At 37.5% G+C, this 22,476-nt stretch overlaps 4 protein-coding genes across 4 annotated transcripts; 3 read left to right on the top strand and 1 right to left on the bottom strand.

Moving 5' to 3' along the window:
* Positions 1–130: 130 nt before the first annotated feature.
* C9374_005808 (uncharacterized protein) lies at positions 131–5,635 on the top strand (the record flags this gene model as incomplete). Its single annotated transcript, XM_044695599.1, has 9 exons — positions 131–516; positions 567–729; positions 790–862; positions 920–1,698; positions 1,743–2,707; positions 2,756–3,401; positions 3,446–3,656; positions 3,704–4,376; positions 4,426–5,635. 9 exons carry the CDS (start codon positions 131–133, stop codon positions 5,633–5,635), a joined length of 5,106 nt encoding a protein of 1,701 aa, XP_044547695.1.
* A 111-nt stretch (positions 5,636–5,746) lies between these two features.
* Positions 5,747–7,585, bottom strand: C9374_005807 (uncharacterized protein; the record flags this gene model as incomplete). The annotated part of the gene is made up of 4 exons (XM_044695598.1): positions 5,747–6,060; positions 6,113–6,557; positions 6,612–6,655; positions 6,712–7,585. The coding sequence occupies 4 exons, from the start codon at positions 7,583–7,585 to the stop codon at positions 5,747–5,749; spliced, it is 1,677 nt and encodes a 558-aa protein (XP_044547694.1).
* Positions 7,586–7,908: 323 nt separating this feature from the next.
* Positions 7,909–21,384, top strand: C9374_005806 (uncharacterized protein; the record flags this gene model as incomplete). The annotated part of the gene is made up of 1 exon (XM_044695597.1): positions 7,909–21,384. One exon carries the CDS (start codon positions 7,909–7,911, stop codon positions 21,382–21,384), a length of 13,476 nt encoding a protein of 4,491 aa, XP_044547693.1.
* Positions 21,385–21,514: 130 nt separating this feature from the next.
* On the top strand, positions 21,515–22,409 carry C9374_005805 (uncharacterized protein; the record flags this gene model as incomplete). Its single annotated transcript, XM_044695596.1, has 2 exons — positions 21,515–21,578; positions 21,628–22,409. 2 exons carry the CDS (start codon positions 21,515–21,517, stop codon positions 22,407–22,409), a joined length of 846 nt encoding a protein of 281 aa, XP_044547692.1.
* Positions 22,410–22,476: the final 67 nt, after the last annotated feature.

Genomic DNA, 22,476 nt, shown 5'->3' with positions numbered 1-22,476 from the left:
CCATGAACATGTTATGATGAAACTACTGCACGCAATAATAAACATTGAAATGTGTGTTTTTTTTTGCGCAAAAAGGTTGGCAGTTAAAATTGGCGCCACTGCGTGTTCTTAAATTCAAAAGAACAAAAAAATGTCTCATCCACATAGCCAACCCCATCATCAAAACATTCCAAACGCTGGTGAAACACTCCGATCATCAAACATACCATCATTGAATGCCAACCATCAAAACTCATCCAACGGATCATCCCACAGATACCTTCCGAATGTTGTGGATCCTTTCCTTCCTCCTTTCTGTGCTCAGTTTTCTATTGTGAACGAGATGCCTCCTTTGATGTTTAAAGAACAACCAGTTTTTAAAACCATGGACCAATCAAAAGATTTGTACACTTACAATTTACTTCAATGCCCACATCACAAAGAAGATGTTATGAAATGGTTGAGTTGTGATGATTCAAATCTTGTTCAAGGACTTCATCAAATGCTATCTAACAATCCGAAAGGTAACGAGGAAATGTAAGTAACAATTATGATTATCTTTCGATTCGCCAACCATGAAAACACAGCATTCTCAACCAGAATGGAGCCTTGCTTGATAAGAAAAATCTCAATACAGGCAACAATTCAGCACTTTTGAATGCTCTACTAAAATATCAAGAAAACAAGGAAAACATTATCAATCCTGAACCGGTTGCCGTAGAGGCTCAAAAGAAAAGCACCTCCCAAAAGGTAAGTTGATGATTAGGAGGACACTATAATTTTCATTGCTACTCTCTCGGTTGACCACAGGAACCTCCCAAAGTAACATCAAATACCACACCAATCAAGGTCAGGCAAAAAAGGCCGGCTAGAAAATACAAGAGTATGTTTTAATTTCAAAATAGCAATTTACAGATCTGACATTAAATATTGCGAAAAGAGATTGAATTGAACTTGGAGGAAGAGTCGCCAAACAAATCTGTAGAAAAGGCTGAACAAAAACCACAAGCGAAAGCTACCCATCCCTCTTCCAAGACAATCATTAAAGCTGACTTGGCACCTAAATTGGACGATAACGAGAATATAATTGGCGCTCTTGATGAGTTATTTGCATGGAGCGATTTTAGAGAAACTGAAGATGAACTGGTTCAGGAAAAGATGCTCAAAGAGGCGGAAGTTGAGATTGAATTGGGACAAAAGAACAACTACCTCAAAGATGTTCCTACTGAAAAGTTGACCAAGTTGCTCAACGTTCTTGAGTCTCAGGTTAAAATAGGTTTAGAATTGTTGAAAGCGGTAACAGAAACTGTAAAAGAAGATCTTATCAATTCCCTAAAACAAGATAGAGAAACTTTGAACATTGCATGTAGATGCTCAATACTTGGATTAACAGTTATGTCAGGAAAAGGTCTTTCTAAGGAAATACTTTTAGAAGAGTGTTTTGACACGATTTTAGACTTCTCCAAAACTATTTTGAGAAAGTACATTTATCCTATCGTTGAATCTGAGGATTTACTCAAAAAGAAGTCAAACAAAAAATTCAGTTGCAATTCTGAAATTATACATGTTTGCAAAATTTTCAAAAGGTTAGACAAGATGCTGCGAAAGCAAAAGCTCAAAGATGAGTTTATCCTAACAATTTCTGATATTGCTGTTTCTACATTTTTCGTGAGTGGAATTGAAGAGATTCAGTTGTCATCTCTAGGAGTGATTACAAAGGTATGTAAGAAAATTCAAATATGTGAAAGATAACGCCAGTTTAGATATTTTCTTCGTATGCTGAACACAGAGATCAAATCTTAGGTGAAATTACTGTTTCCTTGTTAAGGCTTCCTGCTCACAAGAAGACAGATAGAAGGTTTAGAATAGCTGAAAGTTCGACCTACATACAAATGTTTACTTCTCTCATGTTGCAACTTATTCATTCATGTACAGACATCAAAAGCAAGGAAACATCTATTGCAAGAAAACTCGTTTTTGGAGACGAGAATGCAGAGGAAACTACTTCAGACAACGAGGATGATGACATTATGCAAGATGACACACCAGAATCAGAAGACAGCATTCTAGAGTCGTACGAACAAGCTGTTCGTTGTGCAACTACATTTTCTGAATATTTCATGGAAAGATGTACGAAATCAGAGTCTGTAGATGGTGACAACCGTTTAATTATTGAACACTTTGTTGAAGATCTATTAACTGTTCTTCCACTGCCATCATGGCCTGGAGCTGACTTACTCTTACAAGCTTTGGCCAACGTATTGTGCAACAAATACTTGTCCCAAAAAGATGTAGCGGATAAGTTCCGTCAGTTAGCGCTCAAAATTTTAGGAAAAATTGCAGCACGTACCAAAGAATTGGAATTCAAAAATTCAGAATTCATGAAAGAGTACATGTTAACAATGGGTTGTGTTGAGGACGATGACGCTGATAAGAAATCTCAAGAGGAACATCCTTTTACCACTCCTCAAAAGTCAAAATCGTTTTCTGAAAGCCCAACTCAAAAACTACAAAATGAGTTTAAGAACTTGTTCCAGCTAGACGAAGTTGATAAGATGAAAATTTCACTATTTACATATTTGTGTACTCAGGAAAAGGACGAACCAATGTTGGCCTTCGCAAAACAGTTTATTGTGTGTCAATGGTTTTATGACGAACGTGAGATTGAAAAGAAGGCTCCTTTCTACAAGTCACTTTTCGGCAGAGACGATTCAGACATCTCAAACTCGTAAGTTTTAATCAGCATTCAAATTGCAATCAACTAAAACGTTATTAGAAGTGTTCAAGCTTCGCATGCAAAGGACTTATACTTGAATGTAATTTGTAATAGAACATCAAGCGTGATCAACAAGTTTGACTTTGTGTTTGGCCAGATTATTTCTGAGCTCAAAGACGAGAAAGCAAAAGTCAGAGCTGACGCAGTTAAGGCTCTTCAGACAGTCATTAATATTGATTCATCCGTTCTAATGAAAAATTATGTGCAAATGGGAATACGAGAGAGAACACTTGATGAGTTTCCAAGCGTACGAGAATGCGTCATTGACCTAATTGGAAATGCCATGATTACTTTAAAGAGATTTGAAGACTTTTACATCAAGATCATACTTGATAGAGTAAAAGTGGATAAGGCTAAAAGCGTTAGAAAGAAGAGTATTACTATTCTAGGAGATATTTGCACTCACATCACAGACGACGGTACTATCACTGAAATTTGCAAGACCTTAGCAACTCGATTGAGTCACCAAAGCAAAGAAGAGGATAACATCAAAGAACTGGTTTTGAAAACATTTACAAAACTGTGGTTTGACAAAAACACTTCTGAAAAGCTGAAAATTAGCGGCTTACAAATTGTTGATGTGATTGGAAAGCAAAATATTGATTTTAAACAATATAAGGATCATTGGCTCTATCAAATCATTAAGGTACGTCGAAAACAGTTGCAATGTTATTTTTAACAATTTTTTAGATGTCTTCGGATTCAAAGGAACATGATAAGATAAAAAAGTCTCTCTCCATGATTATTGAGCCTTTACTGCAACATGTTATTAAACTTGCAGGAGAACCATTAAATCTTGACGTGTCAAACAGATCAAACATTGCAACATGTATGGCTGCATTACATCTAATTTGCTTGGCTGATTATTCTTTGCTTTTACCTCACTTCAAGACCGTGTCTGGTATGTATCTTTGGATTTTCTTTCATTAACACCTTAACACTTTTTAGTATATGCAAATTCTGGGTATCCAGGAGCAGTAATTTTCCATGCTGTTTCTATGATTGAGAAGATTTGTCCCTACATAAACAAGCCTGAACCAAATTATTGCACCAAGCTACAGACAGAACTTCTTCAAACTATCTTTTCTTCACAAGGAATCAAACCAGAGACTATTGATGCCTGTATTAGCTGTCTTTGTGCTTTTTTAAGAAGAATTAAGAATACTCAAGAAATTTATAGAATACTGACAAGAATTTTAAATCTCATGACAGTGAATGAGACGAATTTGAAAAATGATGCAACAACAGCTAGATTACTCTATGCAGCCGCTTTATTTTGCAGATATCATGACGTTGATACAATCACAGACATTCCAGCAAATGCTACTCATCCAAATCTCAAGCCAGGTAGTGTTGTGACATCTATATATAATATTGTTATTGGTTGGATGGCACAAGGCACTAATTTACTAAAACAGAAAGCTGCAAGATCCATGGGATTCCTTCTTATTCGACAACCACAGCTTTTCCTGCGGCAACAGAGCCAAAAGGTCATTTCTGAATGTCTGAAAAGCCCAAACAAGGAGCTTGTAATTCAAGTGGTGCTCATGTTCAAAGACTTTTTGTTGGCAGAAGAATCCAAGTTGAGTGCAGCGGGCAATCAAGACAATGTAGATGCGGGGTAAGTAATTTTGTTGTCTTTCCTTTAACAACCTTTACTTTTGTTATAGTGTGACGTCAACCCTTATTTCTTACTACATGGATTCCATTATCGCATTGTTGGATGATCCAACAGATGTTATCAGATTGGCTACTTTAGAAGTGTTAGATCTCACAGTGCAGCAAGGATTAACCATTCCTTCAAGAATTATGAAGTATATTATTGCTATGGAATGTGATCCCAATAATGAAATTAGAGAAAAAGCTCACACTCTCAATCTGTACTTGTATGATAGATTTGCTAAACCATTTATTGGTGAGACGAGACCTGGATTCCTCTTGTCGTATTCTCATCTTCAAAAGATTAATGAAGGAAACGTGGGAGTGAGAGGAATCGTGACAGCTTCTTCAACAGTTGACGAAACTCACAGCGTCTTTAAGGGAGCATATTCATTTGTAGGAGATTTTCCACCAGAAACCAAGAAAAACATCATGTCTGATGTTGTGAAATCTGTTTTCAACTTGTTAGATACGAAAATGGACAATCTTGCATTATTGAATCAGGTGAGCTTTATGGTTGAGGCCTTGACTTTTATACCTTACAAGACACTAGCTGAAGTTGCTGGAATGGTGTGTACCATACAAGAAAAATTAGATACTATTGGCGATAGTTATTGCGAAGAATTGAAGACTCAAATCAAGAAGGACGATAAGAACTTGACAGAGATTCATAGAAATATTGCGTTAGCTACTTCTCTTTGCTTCTTAATTCAGTTCAAGAATACATTGAAAATTAGATATAACTTGAACAATGCAAAGATGGAAGATTATTTGGCAGATCCAAAATCGTTCCAGAAAAAGACCAATTCTTCTGTCAAGAACTCGATTCTTTTCGACTTTAAGACAACCTTACCAAAGCTTCGACAAGTACTCTCTAGTCCAGTATTTGAGGAAGGTACTGTAAAAGAGATTTACAAATGGGCAAAGGAAATTATCAAAGGTCATATGCAAGATGGATTAGTTGTTGACGTAAGCTCCAAGTCAAAGAAAGGTCGAAAGAAACAAGCTGCTAAAAAGCCCTCAACAAAGAAAAAGGCGACGAAGAGAAAAAAGAAAGACGAAGATGAATGGAACTCTGGTGAAGAGACTCCTGAAGAAGTAATGTCTGAACCAGAGGAAGAAGAAGAAGAAGAGCCAGTAGCAAGTGAGGTTGAAGAGGAACCAGAGCAAGAAGAAGAGGTCATTCCAGTTCGTACCCGTAGAAAAAAGGCAAAGAAATAAAATAGTGAAGGCTGTTCTTATGTGTTCTATGGTCGAGGAATTCTCTTGTATCTCCGTTGGTAGGAAATAGTACCTAATCTCAAAGAAATAATTGTGAGTTGAACCTTTATTTCATGACAAACCCCCAAATTTTCCCCTATAGGATTGAGAGACGCTCTTAGAAAGACTATCCCAATCCACCTTGTAAATTGGACCTGGAGATTCAGATGAAGAAGCCAATAGACTAGAATCTCGGCAATCCATACTGGATTTAACAAATCGGGGAGCTGTCACTTTTGGTATTCTTGAAAGAACATCAATTTGTGGATATAATAATGGAGGTGCTTTGCTTTGCTTTAGCTTGGCCTTTTTTGGAGGTGACATGATAATGGACGACGGTCGTCTTGCTTTAGTTGTTAATTCATCCTTGGGCGAGTAGATAGGACCTGTAATTACGTAATGTTAGAACAATTCGTTTCTTAAATATCCAAGACTTACCTGGACTGTCCGTGTCAATAGCAGCTGTTTTTGAGATGCTATAACCTAAGTAAGGGGGCTTTCCGGATGAATTTCCTTTTTTCTTATCATTCTTTACCACGCTCAGATGATCTGTAACTGGTTTTCTTTTAGAGGGGATAAGAAAGCTGCCTGAAATATTGTATTTAGGACCTGGGGACTCTCTTCCATAGTTTTCTTGACAAAATGCTTCATTGATGTACCTCAAACGAGGAGCATGAATTATTGTAGGATCTACTTCTTTTTCTTTCCCTGAAATAGATATTGATGGCGCCGTACTATATTTTTCTGGCCTCAAAAAACCTGGGTTGTCTAAGGAAGGCCGCTCAGAAGGAAGTGGGGTTTTAAGACCAAAAGTAAATGACGGAGAAGAAGACAGAGTTGCTCTAAACGATGGATCATAAACGGGACCTGGTGTTCGATAAGCCTGTTTGTTGGGTGTTAATAAGGAAGACATGCATTAAAAAAATTGAAGACTTACATCCTTGTGGTTGCTTAATTTGTCTCCAAAAAATATAAAGTCAACTTGTTGGAAAAAAGATTGTTAAGATAATGAAAAGAGTGAGAATAGTTCAACATACCGTCTTTCTTAGACGAGGTGAACGTCACACTTTTTTTTGGTTCTAAAGGTGTTGGATCATAAGCACACGGTGAAGGAGAAGCTGCTCTGTTATCGTTCAACTTGAGGGTTCGTTCACCAGCTCCAAATGTGGTGGGTACTTTTGAAGACTTTGGGGAGGTTTGTTGAGGGAGATAAATTGGACCAGGTGAGTCTGACCGAAACTCTACGACAGGTGTTCGAGTTCCAAACGAATAGGATGGCTCATTCTTTTGTTTAGAGGAAGCAGTGAATTTAGCATTGTAAGCAGTTGGGCTTGGATTTTGAGCTTGTTTTGCAATCTTCAAATCTTCTTCTACAAATCGTTTTCCTTTCGGAAATGAATGGCTACTTGCTGTAGGGTTCTTGGTAACAAAGCTATTATTGTTGGTGACTTCATAGATGGGTCCTGGTGTGGATATTCTATTTCTGTCTAGATATGAATAGGTTCTTTCTCCTTTTGCAAATGAAATGCTTGGACTTTCCACAGAAAAACGATGTGGGAGTGAGTGAATGGAGGGCACGACGTTTCGAGAAGCGTTGAGTGACGATGAAAGATTTACAGAGGAGTTTGTGGTTTTGTTGTGTGCGTTGCGTTTTGCCGATGAAACCGATTTTAAATCAGTGAGGGATGATGAATTGAATGAATGATTCCGATGATGATTGTTGTTGCTCATGGATAATGAGGATGCTACTCCATTATTGACATGATGATGATTCTGATCCTCAAATGAATGATTACCATGAGGATGGTTAAGATTCTCTCCGTCAATTTCTTCAAGCAAGAGATCCTCGTCCTCATCGTCCGATAAGAAATGGCCTCCAACTCCTCCCCTCTCGCTGTTGGTAGTGCTCATATTTTCTTTTGAGGAGAATACTCTTAACGGTTATTGAAATTTACAGTTTTTTGAGGTAGTTCAGAATAGGTGATTGAACTTTGAGAGAGATACATGAAGTCTTAAAAACATTCATGGATGGGTTAATAAGAAGAATGGACCTGAATGAGTGAGCTTGCAAGGTTCAACCAACTTTTGGAGTTTGAGACATTGCAACATGGATCTACTCACATCGTCTTTGATGTTAATTGAAAATGGGCCAAAATGCGCCTGGTTTTTTTCTTGACCCGCGCTTTTTTTACAAATTGAATACAAAATAAAAACTACAACAAAAAATATTCGTCATGGTCATCAGGGATATCAGATCGAAATATATTTCTGAGAGAATTGAGGAGGCGTTCCCTCAAGTAAAGACCCTTCAGATCCAACAACTTCTCGACAACAATGAGAATATGATGGAATCGTTCCTGAAAGGGGATGCTGCAACTCCTGTCATTTTATTCTCTCTGCTTCCACCAGAGAAAAACAATGAACCACAGCTCACGCTCAAGTCCACACAGGACCTTCCGCACAAAACACAAAAAGTTTTATATTTCATCAGAAGAGGAAATCAACCAGTCCCTTCGAAGGAAGCACAAATTGTTGATGCGTTTATATCTGGTGTTCTAGATGGAAATGTCATTGACAATATGCACACCGTGATTGATCAGGTATTTATTCCTGTGTTCAGCGCCGAGGATATGAATTGGGGAAAATCATCATCCGAACAAACTAAAGAGTTATTGAACACAACTAAAAGATTTTCGGATAAACTAGGAGAGGCTCTTTCATCCAAATCACCAACAATCACGTTAACACGACCAGCCACAGATAAACTCATTTCCAACACTCCAACAGCCATCAAAGAAGCGAAAGATAACCTCGCTTTGATGGGCTATTATGAGAATTTGGTGAAAATGTGGGTACAGGAAATACAAAGAGTCATTGATGATAACAAACCCATGGATAATGAGCTCGGACCTACAGCTGAAATTGAGTATTGGAAAAACAGATTCCTAAGATTAAATAGTGTGATGGAACAACTGAAGAGAGAAGAATATAAAGCAATTATTTCTGCTTTGAAGTTATATCAAGCACCTCAGGAATGGATAGATTGTGATATTGCACTAACCGATGCAATCAATGAGGCCAAAGATAATGTTAAATATCTCACTTCTCTTGAAAAGTACATTGATCCGCTCTACAACTCACCTCCATCACACATAATTGAAATACTCCCTAGTTTAATCAAGAATATTAGCATGATGTACAATATTGCTAAATACTATAGTTCTAAAGAAAAGATGGAAAAACTTTTGGTCAAGATAAGTCTCCAGATTATCCAAAACTGTAAATACAATATTGAGAAAAATGGCCGTTTGTGGGATCAAGATACAAACGAGCTATTAACTAGTTTGAAAACTTGTATAAGATTAAAGGAAGAATACGAGGGCTGCTACTTTGCCGAGAAGACCAAACTTCAACAACAAAAAGGAAGAGAGTTCGACTTTGACGAGTTGAAAATTTTTGGTAAATTAAGACTCTTTTGCAGAAGAATTGATACGCTAATTGAATTGTTTTTAACCATTGATCAGTTCCATTCTCTTAGAAGTAATAACATTGAAGGAATGGATGAGCTTATTACTCAATTTTTTGGTTATGTAGATGAGTTGAAGAGAAAGTCAGCAAACCTTTTAGATTATCAAAGAAATGCCTTCGATAAGGAATACATGACTTTCAATAAGAAGGTTGTTCATCTAGAGCAATACTTGCAAGTGTTCATCAATACCTGGTTTGAAAATATTTCTAGTAGCGAACAAGCTCTAGAAGTATTGAAGAAATTCAAAACCATTCTGAAGAGAGAAACTTTGCAAACAGAGCTTGAAAACAAGTACACTGTTATTTTCCATAACTATGGATTCCAACTAGAAAATATCCAAAAGTTATATGAAAAGTACAAGACAAAACCCAATTTGGTTAGAAATGCTCCTCCAGTTGCTGGTAAAGTGATATGGTGCAGACAATTAATGAGAAGAATAGAAGAACCAATGTCCAAGTTCCAACAAATTCCCACAATCATGCAAAGCAAGGAATCTAAGAAAATTATTAAGACATATAATAAGGTATTAATGGGCCTTATTAAATTTGAAACAAGCTGGTTGGATGCATGGAAAAAGTATGCAGAAAAAGCAAAAGATGGTTTACTAGCAACACTTCTAATCCGTTTAGATGACAAACTTTTTGTCAATTTTGACATTGAAATCATTCAACTCATCAGAGAGAGCAAGTGGCTGATGAGACTAGGAATTGAAATACCAGATTCTGCTAAGACTGTATTGATCCAAGAGCAAAAATACAAGGGTTACTACAACGAGCTTTCTTTTGTGCTGAAGGAACGATTAAGGATCTTGTCAATGGTTAAAGATGATGTCAAACCTTTGTTGGCTCCTCACATTGAAGAATTAGAGAAGAGAATTGAACCTGGTGTCACTACTCTTTCATGGACCTCGATGAACATTTCTGTGTATTTGAAGAGAATCAATAAGACACTAGAAAAGTTAGAAGATGTCATTTTGAAGATTAATGACATTATTGATGGAAGAATTCAAAAGAATTTAAATGATATTTCTAACTGCTCATTCTTCAATATTCCAGAAAGTAACGATAACACGCTCGATCAAATTGTGGATATGCAAGATAAACACTCAAAAGAAATCTCAGAGCAACTATATAACAAGAGTTTGGAAATTGAAAGGGCAGTGGATGACATTGTAGAGGTGATTTCTAGCTTCCCATTCGAGGAGGCAAAGCAAATCATGACTGAAGAGTTAATCACCGATCTTAAGAACCATTATCACACTACCCTATTGAATTCACTTACAAGATCAGTGACTGCTTCTTTGCATAACTTTAGAATGAGAACAAAGAGAGATACACATAGCGATCCATTCTTCAAGATTAGTCTAGAGTTGAACATCCCTGAGATTATCCTCAAGCCAAGTTTGAATGAAATTCAAGAATCGTTCGACAGATTAATTCAGTCAGTTCTTGGAACAACTAAGGCCATTCAACCTTGGAAGTGTAAGCAAGATGTTCATTTTTACAAACAAATATCTAAAGATGGCGAAATTGTTAAAACTGTAATGGTTTTAAGCGGTAGTGCAAACGCTATATCCAAGGAAATTGGTATCTTTGTTTCGAAATTTGAAAGTTATGGCTATCTTTGGAAGGAAGACAAGCAAGTTGCATACAAAAAGTTTGTTGATCGATGTGTTGACAAGAAGCCAACATTGGATGATTTTGAGAAGGAGTTGAACAAATATACTGTCTTAGACGGTCAAATTAACGCTATGCAAACTCACAGTACTGCAGGTCCTTTTACTTTGGACGCTGATAACTTGAAGAATTCATTGCTACAACTTGTTACACAATGGAAGGTTCAGTACGCCAACAATTTACATGAGAGTGCCACTGAAGAGTTAAATTATTATTTGACTCTTTTTGATGAATCAACAAAGAGCCTTCATCCTGAAATCACCACACTTGAGGATTTGAGATTTGTGATGGATACAGTTAAAGATGTTCGATCTAGAGAAGCAATGATTGAATATCATTTTAACAAGATATTGGATAGATATTCAATTCTTAAAAAGTATGACGTCAATGTTCCAAAAGAAGAATTTGATGAAGCTCACGACCTCACAGGAAAATGGGAAAAGTTAACAAAACTTGCTAGCAAGGTTAACGAAACAGTTTCAAAAGTGCAAAACGGTTTCAAAACGCAACTTATTTCAGAAGTCAAGATTTTTAAACAAGACGTGGCACAATTTTGGGCAGATTTCCAAACTAACGGCCCAATGGTTCCTGACATTTCTCCAGAAGAGGCCAGAGAACGGTTGAACAAATTCCAAAGATTGTTTACAGAAAGAGAAAGAAAGTATGAGGTCTATAAAGAGGGAGAAAAGCTATTCGGCCTTCCTCAACAAGAATATCCAGAACTAACCAAGATGAAGAAAATGTTAAAGTTATACGATACTTTGTACGATTTATATATCAAAGTTAAGAAGCAAGTTGGAAGTTATGGAGAATTACTCTGGTCGGAACTTGACTTCCCTGCCATTACCGACGAAGTGAACAAGTTTGCCACAAAGTGTTCTTCACTTAAGAAGGCAGCGAAAGGTATTGAGGCCTATGAAAACTTGAAAAAAACTATTGAAGACTTCCTTGAACTTCAACCTTTACTTGAGTCGCTTAAACATCCAGCTATGAGATCAAGACACTGGGAGAAAATTGAGGACTTGGCAAAGAAGAAGTTTAAGAAAGAAGATGAGGTATTTAAATTAAAAGATATCCTCGAGGCTAATTTATTAGAATGTAAGGAAGAAGTGGAAGATGTTTGTAACTCAGCTCGTAAAGAATTGGAAATTGAAGAAAAGTTGAAAAAACTCACAGAAGAATGGAAAGATAGAGAGTTATCTTTTGCCGAGTATAAGCATCGTGGCCCAATCATTTTGAAGGGTACAGAAACCCAAGAATTGATGGAACAATTAGAAGAAGCTCAAATGAACTTGGGAGGTATTATGGGATCAAAATACCTTGAACCATTCAGAGAACTTGCATCTGGCTGGATGCAAAAGCTGACTTCAGTCACTGAAAATATTCAAGCATGGAGACAAGTTCAATCTCAATGGCTTTATCTTGAACCAGTCTTTGCAAGTGGTGATATCAAGAGACAACTTCCTCATGAGGATAAGAAATTTAGTCACATCGACAAGAACTGGGTAAAAATTATGCAAAAGGCAGTAGCAACACCAAACGTTATTCGATTTTGTTATGATAATGAAATGCTGAAAATGTTGCCAGCACTTAAAGTCAGTCTTGAGGAATGTCAAAAGGCATTGGCAGGATATCTCGAACAAAAAAGAGATATCTTCCCAAGATTCTATTTCAACTCGGATACTGCTTTACTTGAAATTTTATCACAGTCATCAGATCCTCATGCAATTCAACCTGCTTTAATTACTATTTTCGATAGCATTGCCAAGATTACTTTTGATGCAAGACAAGACAACAAGATTTTGAGTATGCACTCTCCTGAAGGTGAAGTTGTTCCTTTGAATGATGCTGTAGTTGCAGCAGGTAATGTTGAGGACTGGCTTCAGAAGTTGGAAGAAGAAATGCAAAGAACTTTGAGATTTATTGTACGAGATGCAGCAGAAGAATGCTCTACTTTGGCACTTGTCAGTTTTATTGAGAAGTATCCAGCTCAAGTAGCAATTTTAGGTATTCAATTTATTTGGACGATTCAGTGCGAAACTGCTCTTATGGCTGCAAAATCCGATAAGAGAGCAATGAATGAAAGCTTGAAAAAAATTGATGGTATTTTAAGTGAATTGACAACCTTGACTACAAGAGAACTAACCCCTCTTGAAAGAACCAAGATTGAAACTCTCATTACCATTCAGGTTCACCAAAAGGACGTTTTCGCTGAGCTTGTAAAAGATAAGGTCAAAGAGTTGAGTAACTTTGATTGGCAAAAACAAGCAAGATTCTATTGGAAGCCTGATCAAGACACATGTATCGTATCTATTGCTGATATTGATCAAGAATATTGCTTTGAGTATTTAGGATGTAAGGAAAGACTTGTTATTACACCTCTTACTGATAGATGTTACCTTACATTGGCCCAGGCAATTGGATTGAAACTTGGAGGCGCTCCAGCAGGTCCTGCAGGTACAGGTAAAACAGAAACTGTAAAAGATCTTGGTAGAACTCTTGGTAAATATGTGGTCGTGTTCAATTGCAGTGACCAAATGGACTACAGAGCCATGGGTAAAATCTTTAGAGGTTTAGCTCAAAGTGGTGCTTGGGGAGATTTTGACGAATTCAACCGTATTGAACTTGAAGTGTTGAGTGTTGTTGCCCAACAAATTCAGTCCATTTTATCAACCATGAGAGATGGTAAGAAGAAATTTACCTTCACTGATGGTAAACCTTGCAAACTGGATGACAAGACAGCCATTTTCATTACTATGAATCCTGGTTATCAAGGACGACAAGAACTTCCAGAAAACCTTAAAGTCTTGTTTAGAGGTGTGGCAATGATGGTTCCTGACAGAAAGATTATTATTAGAGTCAAGCTTGCAGCTGCAGGTTACAAAAAGAATGACATTTTGTCAAAGAAGTTTGATGTGTTGTACAGATTGTGCGAACAACAACTCTCTAAACAGCCTCACTATGACTTTGGTCTCAGAAACATCCTATCAGTTTTGAGAACTGCAGGAGAAACTAAACGTTCAAACCCTGAAAAATCTGAACCATTCTTACTTATGAGAACTCTAAGAGACATGAATACCTCCAAACTTGTTGCTGAAGACGTTCCTTTGTTTAATTCGCTTGTTGAAGATTTATTCCCTGGTATAAATCCAGAAAAGAGACGTTTCCCAGAATTGGAAAAGCAACTTGAAGTACAAATCAAACAGGCAGGTTTCGAAAACCACACACCATGGGTTGAAAAGGTTATTCAATTGTATGAAACTTGTTTGGTTCGTCACGGTATCATGGTGGTAGGTGCAGCAAGCTCGGGAAAGAGTGCTTGTTACTCTGTATTGCTGAAAACCTTAAGTGTTTTAAATCCAGAAAAACCATACAAGCAACTCAGAATGAATCCAAAGGCTATTACTGCAAATCAAATGTTTGGTAAATTGGATGTGATTGCAAACGAATGGACAGATGGTATATTTTCAGATCTTTGGAAACAAGCAAACAAGCAAAAGAAACAACATATCTGGATTAATTGTGACGGACCAGTCGATGCTATTTGGATTGAAAATTTGAACACTGTGCTTGACGACAACAAATTACTAACATTGGCAAATGGTGATAGACTTGCAATGTCTCCTGACGTAAAGATGTGCTTCGAAGTTGAAAATCTTAACAATGCATCCCCTGCTACAGTTTCAAGAGCAGGTCAAATTTACATTTCTGAATCAATTCTTGGTTGGGCTCCTGTTTTGGAGTCAAGATTGAAGGGATTTTCAGGTAGAGTCAATGAAAGCATTCCAAGCAATGAAGTACCTGTTCCTCCATTCAAAGAAGAAGAAACGGCAATTGTAAGAAGCTTATTCCAAGCTCACATTGATGCTGGTTTAGATTATATCAAGAAAGAACTCAAACAGGTTATGAATGTAGTTCGTGTCAACCAAGCAATGACTTGCTTCAGCATTATTACCCAATTAATTCAAGAGCATTCAAAGAATGGAGAAATTAAGCTCGAGAAGCCTCATATTGAAATGCTTTTCTGGTTTTCATTTGCATGGTCCATTGGTGGTCTTTTAGAAACCAAGGCAAGAAAATTCTTTAGCGACTACATCAAGACGAAAGCATCTAGCTTCCCGACGGACATGTCCGATGATGAAACAATATTTGACTTCTTTGTTGATGTTACCTCAAAGAAATGGAAAAATTGGAAGAGTGTAATTCCATCTTGGATTTATCCTGAAAATGATCACTTGGAGTTCAGTACACTCTACGTTCCAACATCAGACTCAGTGAGAACTACCTTCCTTATTGAGACCCTTGCCAAACAAAAGAGAGATATTTTATTTACAGGTGGTTCAGGTACTGCAAAGACTGTTACCATTGAAAATTATTTATACAACCTTGATCCTGAAACAATGATGTACAAGAAGATTAACTTTTCATCTGCAACAACCCACAATATTTTCCAATTTACTATTCAGGATAATATTGAAAAAAGATTCAGAGTTTACGGTCCTCCCCAAAATAAGAAGATGGTAGTATTTATCGATGATATTAACATGCCAGAGATTAACAGTTGGGGTGACCAAGTGACTAATGAAATTGTCAGACAGCTTATCGAAGAAAAAGGATTTTACAGCTTGAGCAAGATTGGAGAATTTATTCATATAGAAGATCTTCAATTTATTGCAGCAATGTCTCACCCAGGAGGGGGTAAAAACGATATTCCTGAAAGACTTAAGAGACATTTTGCCATTTTGAACATTACTCTTCCAACAGCTGCATCTATCGATCAAATCTATGGTTCAATTATCAGAGGAAGATATAATTCATCTAGATTTGGTGATGATATCTTAAAGATTTCTAACAACATTACTCCAGCAACTATTGAATTCTGGAGATTAATTCAGGAAAAAATGCTTCCAACACCAAAGAAATTCCACTACATTTTTAACTTGAGAGACTTGTCAAGAGTTTACCAAGGTTTAATGCACTGCCCAGCTGACGTTGTTAGAACCCCACAAATTTTGATGAGCTTATGGAAGCACGAATGTGGCAGAGTATTTTCTGACAGGCTGAATGATGTAAAAGATAAGGCATGGTTTGATGAAGCAGTGACCACTATTTCTGATAAATACTTTGGAAAAGAGATGGCTAATTTACCACTTGGCTATTTCGTTAACTTCCTCAGAGATCCTATTATTGACGAAGATACTGATGAGGTTGTAGAAGAAGCTCCAAAGATTTATGAACCAATTGAATCTATTCAATCATTGAGAGACAGAGTAGAGGGTTTCATGAAGAACTACAATGCCGAAAGAAAACATATCAAGAAATTGGATTTAGTTTTGTTCGACATGGCTCTTAAACATCTAGTTCGTATTTCAAGAATTTTGAGTATGCCAAGAGGTAATGCTCTATTAGTGGGTGTTGGTGGTTCAGGAAAGCAATCTCTAACACGGCTAGCCTCGTTTATTGCTGGATATGAGATTAAGCAAATTGTATTACACAAGACTTACAACGCAAACAACTTCTTTGAAGATTTAAGAGAGCTCTACAAGATCGCAGGTTTGCAAGGAAAGCCTGTAACGTTCATTTTCACTGACAATGAAATTAAGGATGAGACTTTCCTGGAATACATCAACAGTATTTTATCTTCGGGTGAGGTTTCTGGTTTATTCATGAAGGAAGAAATTGATTCAATAATTAACGATTTGAGACTTGTTGCCAAACGGTTATACCCAACAACCATTGGAAGAAACGATACATATGATAATCTTTATAGATTCTTTATTAACAGAGTCAGAGATAATTTGCACATCTGTCTTTGCTTCTCTCCCGTTAGTGAGAAGTTCAGAAGTAGAGCTTTGAAATTCCCTGCTCTAATCAGCGGTTGTTCTGTGAACTGGTTCTTCCCATGGCCTGAGGAAGCTCTTGTCAGCGTTGCTAAAAAGTTTTTGGACGACTACAAGATTAACTGTACACCTGAAGTGAAACAAAGTCTTATTAAGCATATGGCTGCCGTACACAACAAGATTAATGAGGTATCACAAGAATACTTCCAACGATTCAGAAGAGCAGTACATACTACTCCAAAATCTTATTTGTCTTTCATTCAGCTGTACAAGGACGTCTACAAAGCAAAGTATGCAGAAATTGACAAGGAGGCCAAGAACGTGGCTATGGGTCTTTCTAAACTGCATGATGCCAAAGAAGACGTCGAAAAGCTGCAAATTGAATTGAAAATTAAAGAAAAGAAGCTTGCAGAAGCTAAGCTTAAAGCTGAAGAAATTATGAAACAGGTTTCAGAGAGTAAGACCAAGACCTTGGAAAAGAAGACTGAAGTTGAAAAAGAAAAGGATATCATTGAAAAGGAACACAATCTCGTCGAACAAAGCAAAAAAGAAGCTTTGGCTGATTTGGAAAAGGCTAAACCTGCTCTTGAACGTGCTGAAAAAGCTGTTGCCTCCATTCAACCCAAAGATATTCAAACTGTTAAAGCATACACCGTTCCTGCACAAGCTATTAAGACAGTTTTCGATGGTGTGCTTTTACTTAGAGGTTTCCCAATTAATGACGTCAAGATTGTGAACGATGAAAAGCTTGGTCCAATTATTGAAGACTCGTATGCTCAAGCACAAAAGATGACTGCAGATGCCGGTTTCTTAAAAGCCATTCAACAATTCAAGCAAGACGAAATTACGGATGAAACTGTAGAGTTGCTCATGCCTTACATTAACTATAGCTTCTTTACATATGATATTATCAAATCATCATCGTCCGCTGCTTCAAACTTGTGTACATGGGTTCGTGCGATGGTTGAATATCACAATGTCGAAAAGGATGTTCGTCCAAAGAGAGAAAGATTGAGAGAAGCTGAAGAAAAGCTTGCTATTGCCACTGCACATCTTAACAAGAAAATGGAAGAGTTAAATAAGATTGTAGCAGAGTTTGAAGAGAAGCAAAGAATCTTCGAAGAAGAAACTCGTAAAAAGGAAGCTTTGGAAGAAGACGCTGAACGAACCAGAAGATTTATGGAGCAAGCAACTAGCTTGATTGGATCTCTTGGAGGAGAAAGTGAGAGATGGAGCAAACAGTCCAATCAATTCTCCGATCGATTGAAGAAGCTAACAGGAGATGTTGCATTAGCATGTGCCTTTATTTCGTATTGTGGTCCATTCAACAGCGAATTCCGTAAAATTCTTCTCTCTAAGTGCTTTTATGCTGATTGTAAAGAGAAAGATATTCCTGTCACAGAAGAGGACAAGGATGAAAAGAAGGACAAGATTGTTGACTTGCTTACCACTGAAGCTCAAATTGGTGCATGGAACCTTGAAGGTCTTCCAACAGACTCTCACTCTATCCAAAACGCCATTATGTTAACCAAGTCATCCAAATGGGCTCTGTTGGTGGACCCTCAAGGACAAGGTTTGGCTTGGTTAAAGAAGAAGTTTGAAAAGCACAATCTAAGAATTGCTAGGTTGACAGACAAGTACTTTAGAAATGTTCTCGAAGAGGCAATTTCAAATGGTTATCCTCTCATCATTGAAAATGTCGAAGAAGAGATTGATCCAATGTTAGATCCACTCTTGGAAAAGTCATTCGTTGCTCAAGGTAAACAAAAACAAGTCATTATTCAAGACAAGGCAATTGACTATGACGACAGTTTCAAACTCTTCCTCACAACGAAAATTGCCAATCCAAACTTTAGTCCAGAACTGTTTGCCAAATGCAATGTCATTGACTTTACAGTTACTATGAAAGGTCTTGAGCAACAACTTCTTGGCTATGTCATCCAACAAGAAAAGGCTGAGCTTGAAGAACAAAGAGAAAAGATCCTAGAAGACATTAATCACAACCAACAAATCATGGCAGAACTTGAAGCCAGGCTTCTTTCAAAACTTTCTGAAGAATCCGATAAGTCTCTAATTGAAGACGAAGAATTGATTGCAGTGTTGGCTCAAACCAAGAAGGCTGCAGCTGAAATCAAAGAAAAATTGAACAATGCTAAGGATACCGAGGAGAGAATCAACAAAGCCAGAATGGAGTACGAAGACGTTGCAATTAGAGGAAGCGTTCTCTACTTCTTAATTGTAGAAATGTCTTTGGTCAACCCAATGTATCAAACTTCTCTGAATCAGTTCTTACACTTGTTTGATAGAGGCATAAAAACTGCTCCACCTGCTCCAGTGGCCTCTCAAAGAATTCATAACATTAAGGAAACATGCACGTTCATCATTTACAGATACATTAGCAGAGGTTTGTTCAAGAGACACAAATTCTTGTTCCTGTTGTTGTTGACATGTAAGATCCAATTGAGAGAAGGAAAGTTACCATTCGATCAATTCAGTACTCTATTGAGAGGAGGTGCCATGTTAGACTTGAGCAAGGTCAGACAAAAAGTTGATTGGCTTCCCGATATTGCATGGCTCAATGTGATGAGTCTTTTCAACTTGGAGACATTCAAGCAATTACCTGAAAAGATTCATAAGAATGACAAGTTGTGGAAGAAGTTCTATGATGAAGAAAAACCAGAAGAAACAAAGGTACCAGAATATAGTAATTTAACTGAATTCGAAAAACTATTATTGATCCGTTCCATAAGAGAAGATAGAACTATTCTAGCTGCAATGCAATACATTAGATCTGCTTTGGGACAGAAGTACCTTGATGTCGTACCAACTTCTTTAGACAGTGTTTGGAAAGAAAGTGACAATAAGACTCCATTTGTGTGCTTATTGAGCCCCGGTTCTGATCCAACATCTGCAATTGAAGGACTTGCAAGAAATCAAAAGAAGGACGTTTTGGCAATTTCCATGGGTCAAGGACAAGAACCAAGAGCAACTGAATACATACAGACAGGATTTGCTAACGGAAGTTGGGTTCTCTTACAGAATTGCCACTTGGGATTGAAGTTCATTAGCCAAATTGAAGACATGATCAAGAATGCTGAAAACATCCATCCAGACTTTAGAATTTGGTTGACAAGTGAACCTCATCCAAAATTCCCAATCGGCCTTTTGCAAATGTCCATTAAACTAACATTGGAAGGTGATGTAGGAATTAAGGCAGGTATGAAGAATGCTTTCGAATGGGTTACTCAAGATATGCTTGATGCCTCAAAGAGACCAGAATGGAAGCCACTTATCTATACTATTTGCTTCCTCAGTTCAATTGTTTCTGAAAGAAAGAAATTCGGTTATCTAGGATGGAACATTCCTTACGAATTCAACTTTGCTGACTTGAGCGCTTCATTATTGTTCTTGCAGAACCATTTTGCCTCAATTGGTGACGACATCAAGAAAGGACCTACAATTAGTTGGCCAACTGTTAGATACATGATTTGTGATGTTCACTATGGTGGTAAAATTACTGACGAAAGAGATCGTCTCCTTTTCAAGACATATGGCGAAAAATGGTTGTCCCCTGATGTTAGTAAGACAGAATTTAAATTCTTTGATGGTTACACCATTCCATTTGTTGGAGACAAGGTACAAGAAATTGACAAGGAACAATTTGTGGACTTCATTGAAAAACAAATTCCTGCTATTGACAACCCAGAAGTGTTTGGCTTGCATCCTAATGCAGATATTACCTACCGTACCGAAGAATCAAAGAGTGTACTTTCTACAATTCTAGATGTTCAACCAAAAGAAAGTTCTGGAGCAGCTGGAGAAACAAGAGAAGATGCTGTATTCAGGAAGGCTGAAGAATTCTTAAAGAATATGCCGGCAGATTTCAAGAGAGACCATGTTGATCTTGAAATTAAGAAACAAGGAGGTTTTGACAGAAATTCTTTGAACGTTTTCCTCAGTCAAGAAATTGACAGACTCCAAAAGCTCATTAGTATGGTGAGAACAGACCTTCAAAACTTGAAACTTGCTATTGATGGTGCAATCATCATGAGTGCTGCTTTGTCTGATGTTTTGAACAATATTTACGACGGTAGAGTTCCTGACATTTGGAAGAAATACTCTTGGGAATCTCCAACAATTGGTCTTTGGTTCTCTGAACTCCAGTCAAGACATGAACAGTTGTATAAATGGCTCACAGAAGGCAGACCAAACTCATTCCGTCTCACAGGTTTTTATAATCCTCAAGGTTTTTTGACTGCTGTGCAGCAAGAAGTTACCAGATCACATGCTGGATGGGCTCTCGATGACGTGGTATTGAAGGCAGAAGTCACTAAGATGGATGAAAAGGATGTTATTGAACCTCCAAGCGAGGGTGTTTACATTCATGGACTGTATCTCGAGGGTGGTGGTTGGGATAGAACCAATATTCGTCTTGCAGAATCTCAACCTAAAATTTTGTATACTAAGCTTCCTGTTATTCACATCTCAGCAGCCACAAAGGATGATCAAAAGAAAGATAAGAAGAAGAATAGCTACACATGCCCTGTTTACAGAAATAAGACTCGAAATGATTTGACTTATATTTTCAGTGTGGAATTGAATTGTGTAGAGGACAAATCCAAGTGGAAGTTACGTGGTGTTGCATTGCTAGGAAGCACTCAATAAAATTGTACTATTTGGAAATAATAACCATGCAAGCCATAATTGTTTACTTTGACTTTTTGAGACTTTAGAATGGGATTTATGTACTTAAGGCGGCCTTTCGGTTGGGCAGCTTAGCAAGGTACAATAAAAAATGAGAGCGCTTTCTCCTTTACCATCGTCGAGGAATAGTAGCACCCCAAAAGTAACAGCAGAAGGTAAGTGGAAGATCAAATTGAAGCCTTGCTCATCGTCATCATCATAAAGAAAAAATACTTTTTCAACAAACATTTCAATTATTTGACAAGGATGGAGACGGTTATATTGGTAGAGATGAACTCTATCACACCCTTACATCATTGGGAAATTCCGTAACTTTGAGCGATATGGACATTATCATGAATGAAATTCATACAGCAAAGAAAGGAGTCATATCGTTTGAGGAATTTTGTAGTCTAATGAAAACGCCTTCAATGGACGCTGGGAGGGTATTACCATCCCGAAGAAAATCCATAGCGATTACCGACACTCCACCAAAGAGAAATTCTCTGGCAGTGAATGATTGTTACGGAACACAGACAAGATCACCCTCTCCCACATCACCAAGTCAAAGGCGACACTCTACAGGTTACGAGACCTCAGAAAAAACAAACACACCACTAATCACAAAGAAGCCTCCAAACCAGACAGGCTTCTCCCTTAGAAGACTATTTGGTGGGACCAGACCAAAGTCTCCGATGCCGTCGTCAAGTAACGAACTGAAAACAGAATGCTCCAATAAGGTGTTACCAAAATGTACCACCTCCACACCAAGTACGTGGGTGGACCAAGCAGCTTCCGTTGATGACATGAGAGAGGTGTTTGCAACCTTTGACATTAATAAGGACGGGTTCTTATCGGTCAACGAATTCCGCTTAGTTTCTACAAAGCTAGGAATTGGAATAGTGATGGACCACGAAGAGATTAGGCAACTATTCAACACTGTAGACAGTGACAACGATGGATTAATTTCCTTCGATGAATTCTTAAAACTGTTTAACCTTTCTTAAGCATTAAATGAATTTTGACCTAATTTCGTGTAAAAACAAAAGGTCCGTTGTTTTGACAAGAGCATTT

This window comes from Naegleria lovaniensis (assembly GCF_003324165.1).
Source record: "Naegleria lovaniensis strain ATCC 30569 chromosome Unknown tig025, whole genome shotgun sequence".
In the NCBI taxonomy this organism is placed as follows: Eukaryota; Heterolobosea; class Eutetramitea; order Acrasida; family Naegleriidae; genus Naegleria; species Naegleria lovaniensis.
This window is presented reverse-complemented; position numbering and strand designations above follow the sequence as displayed.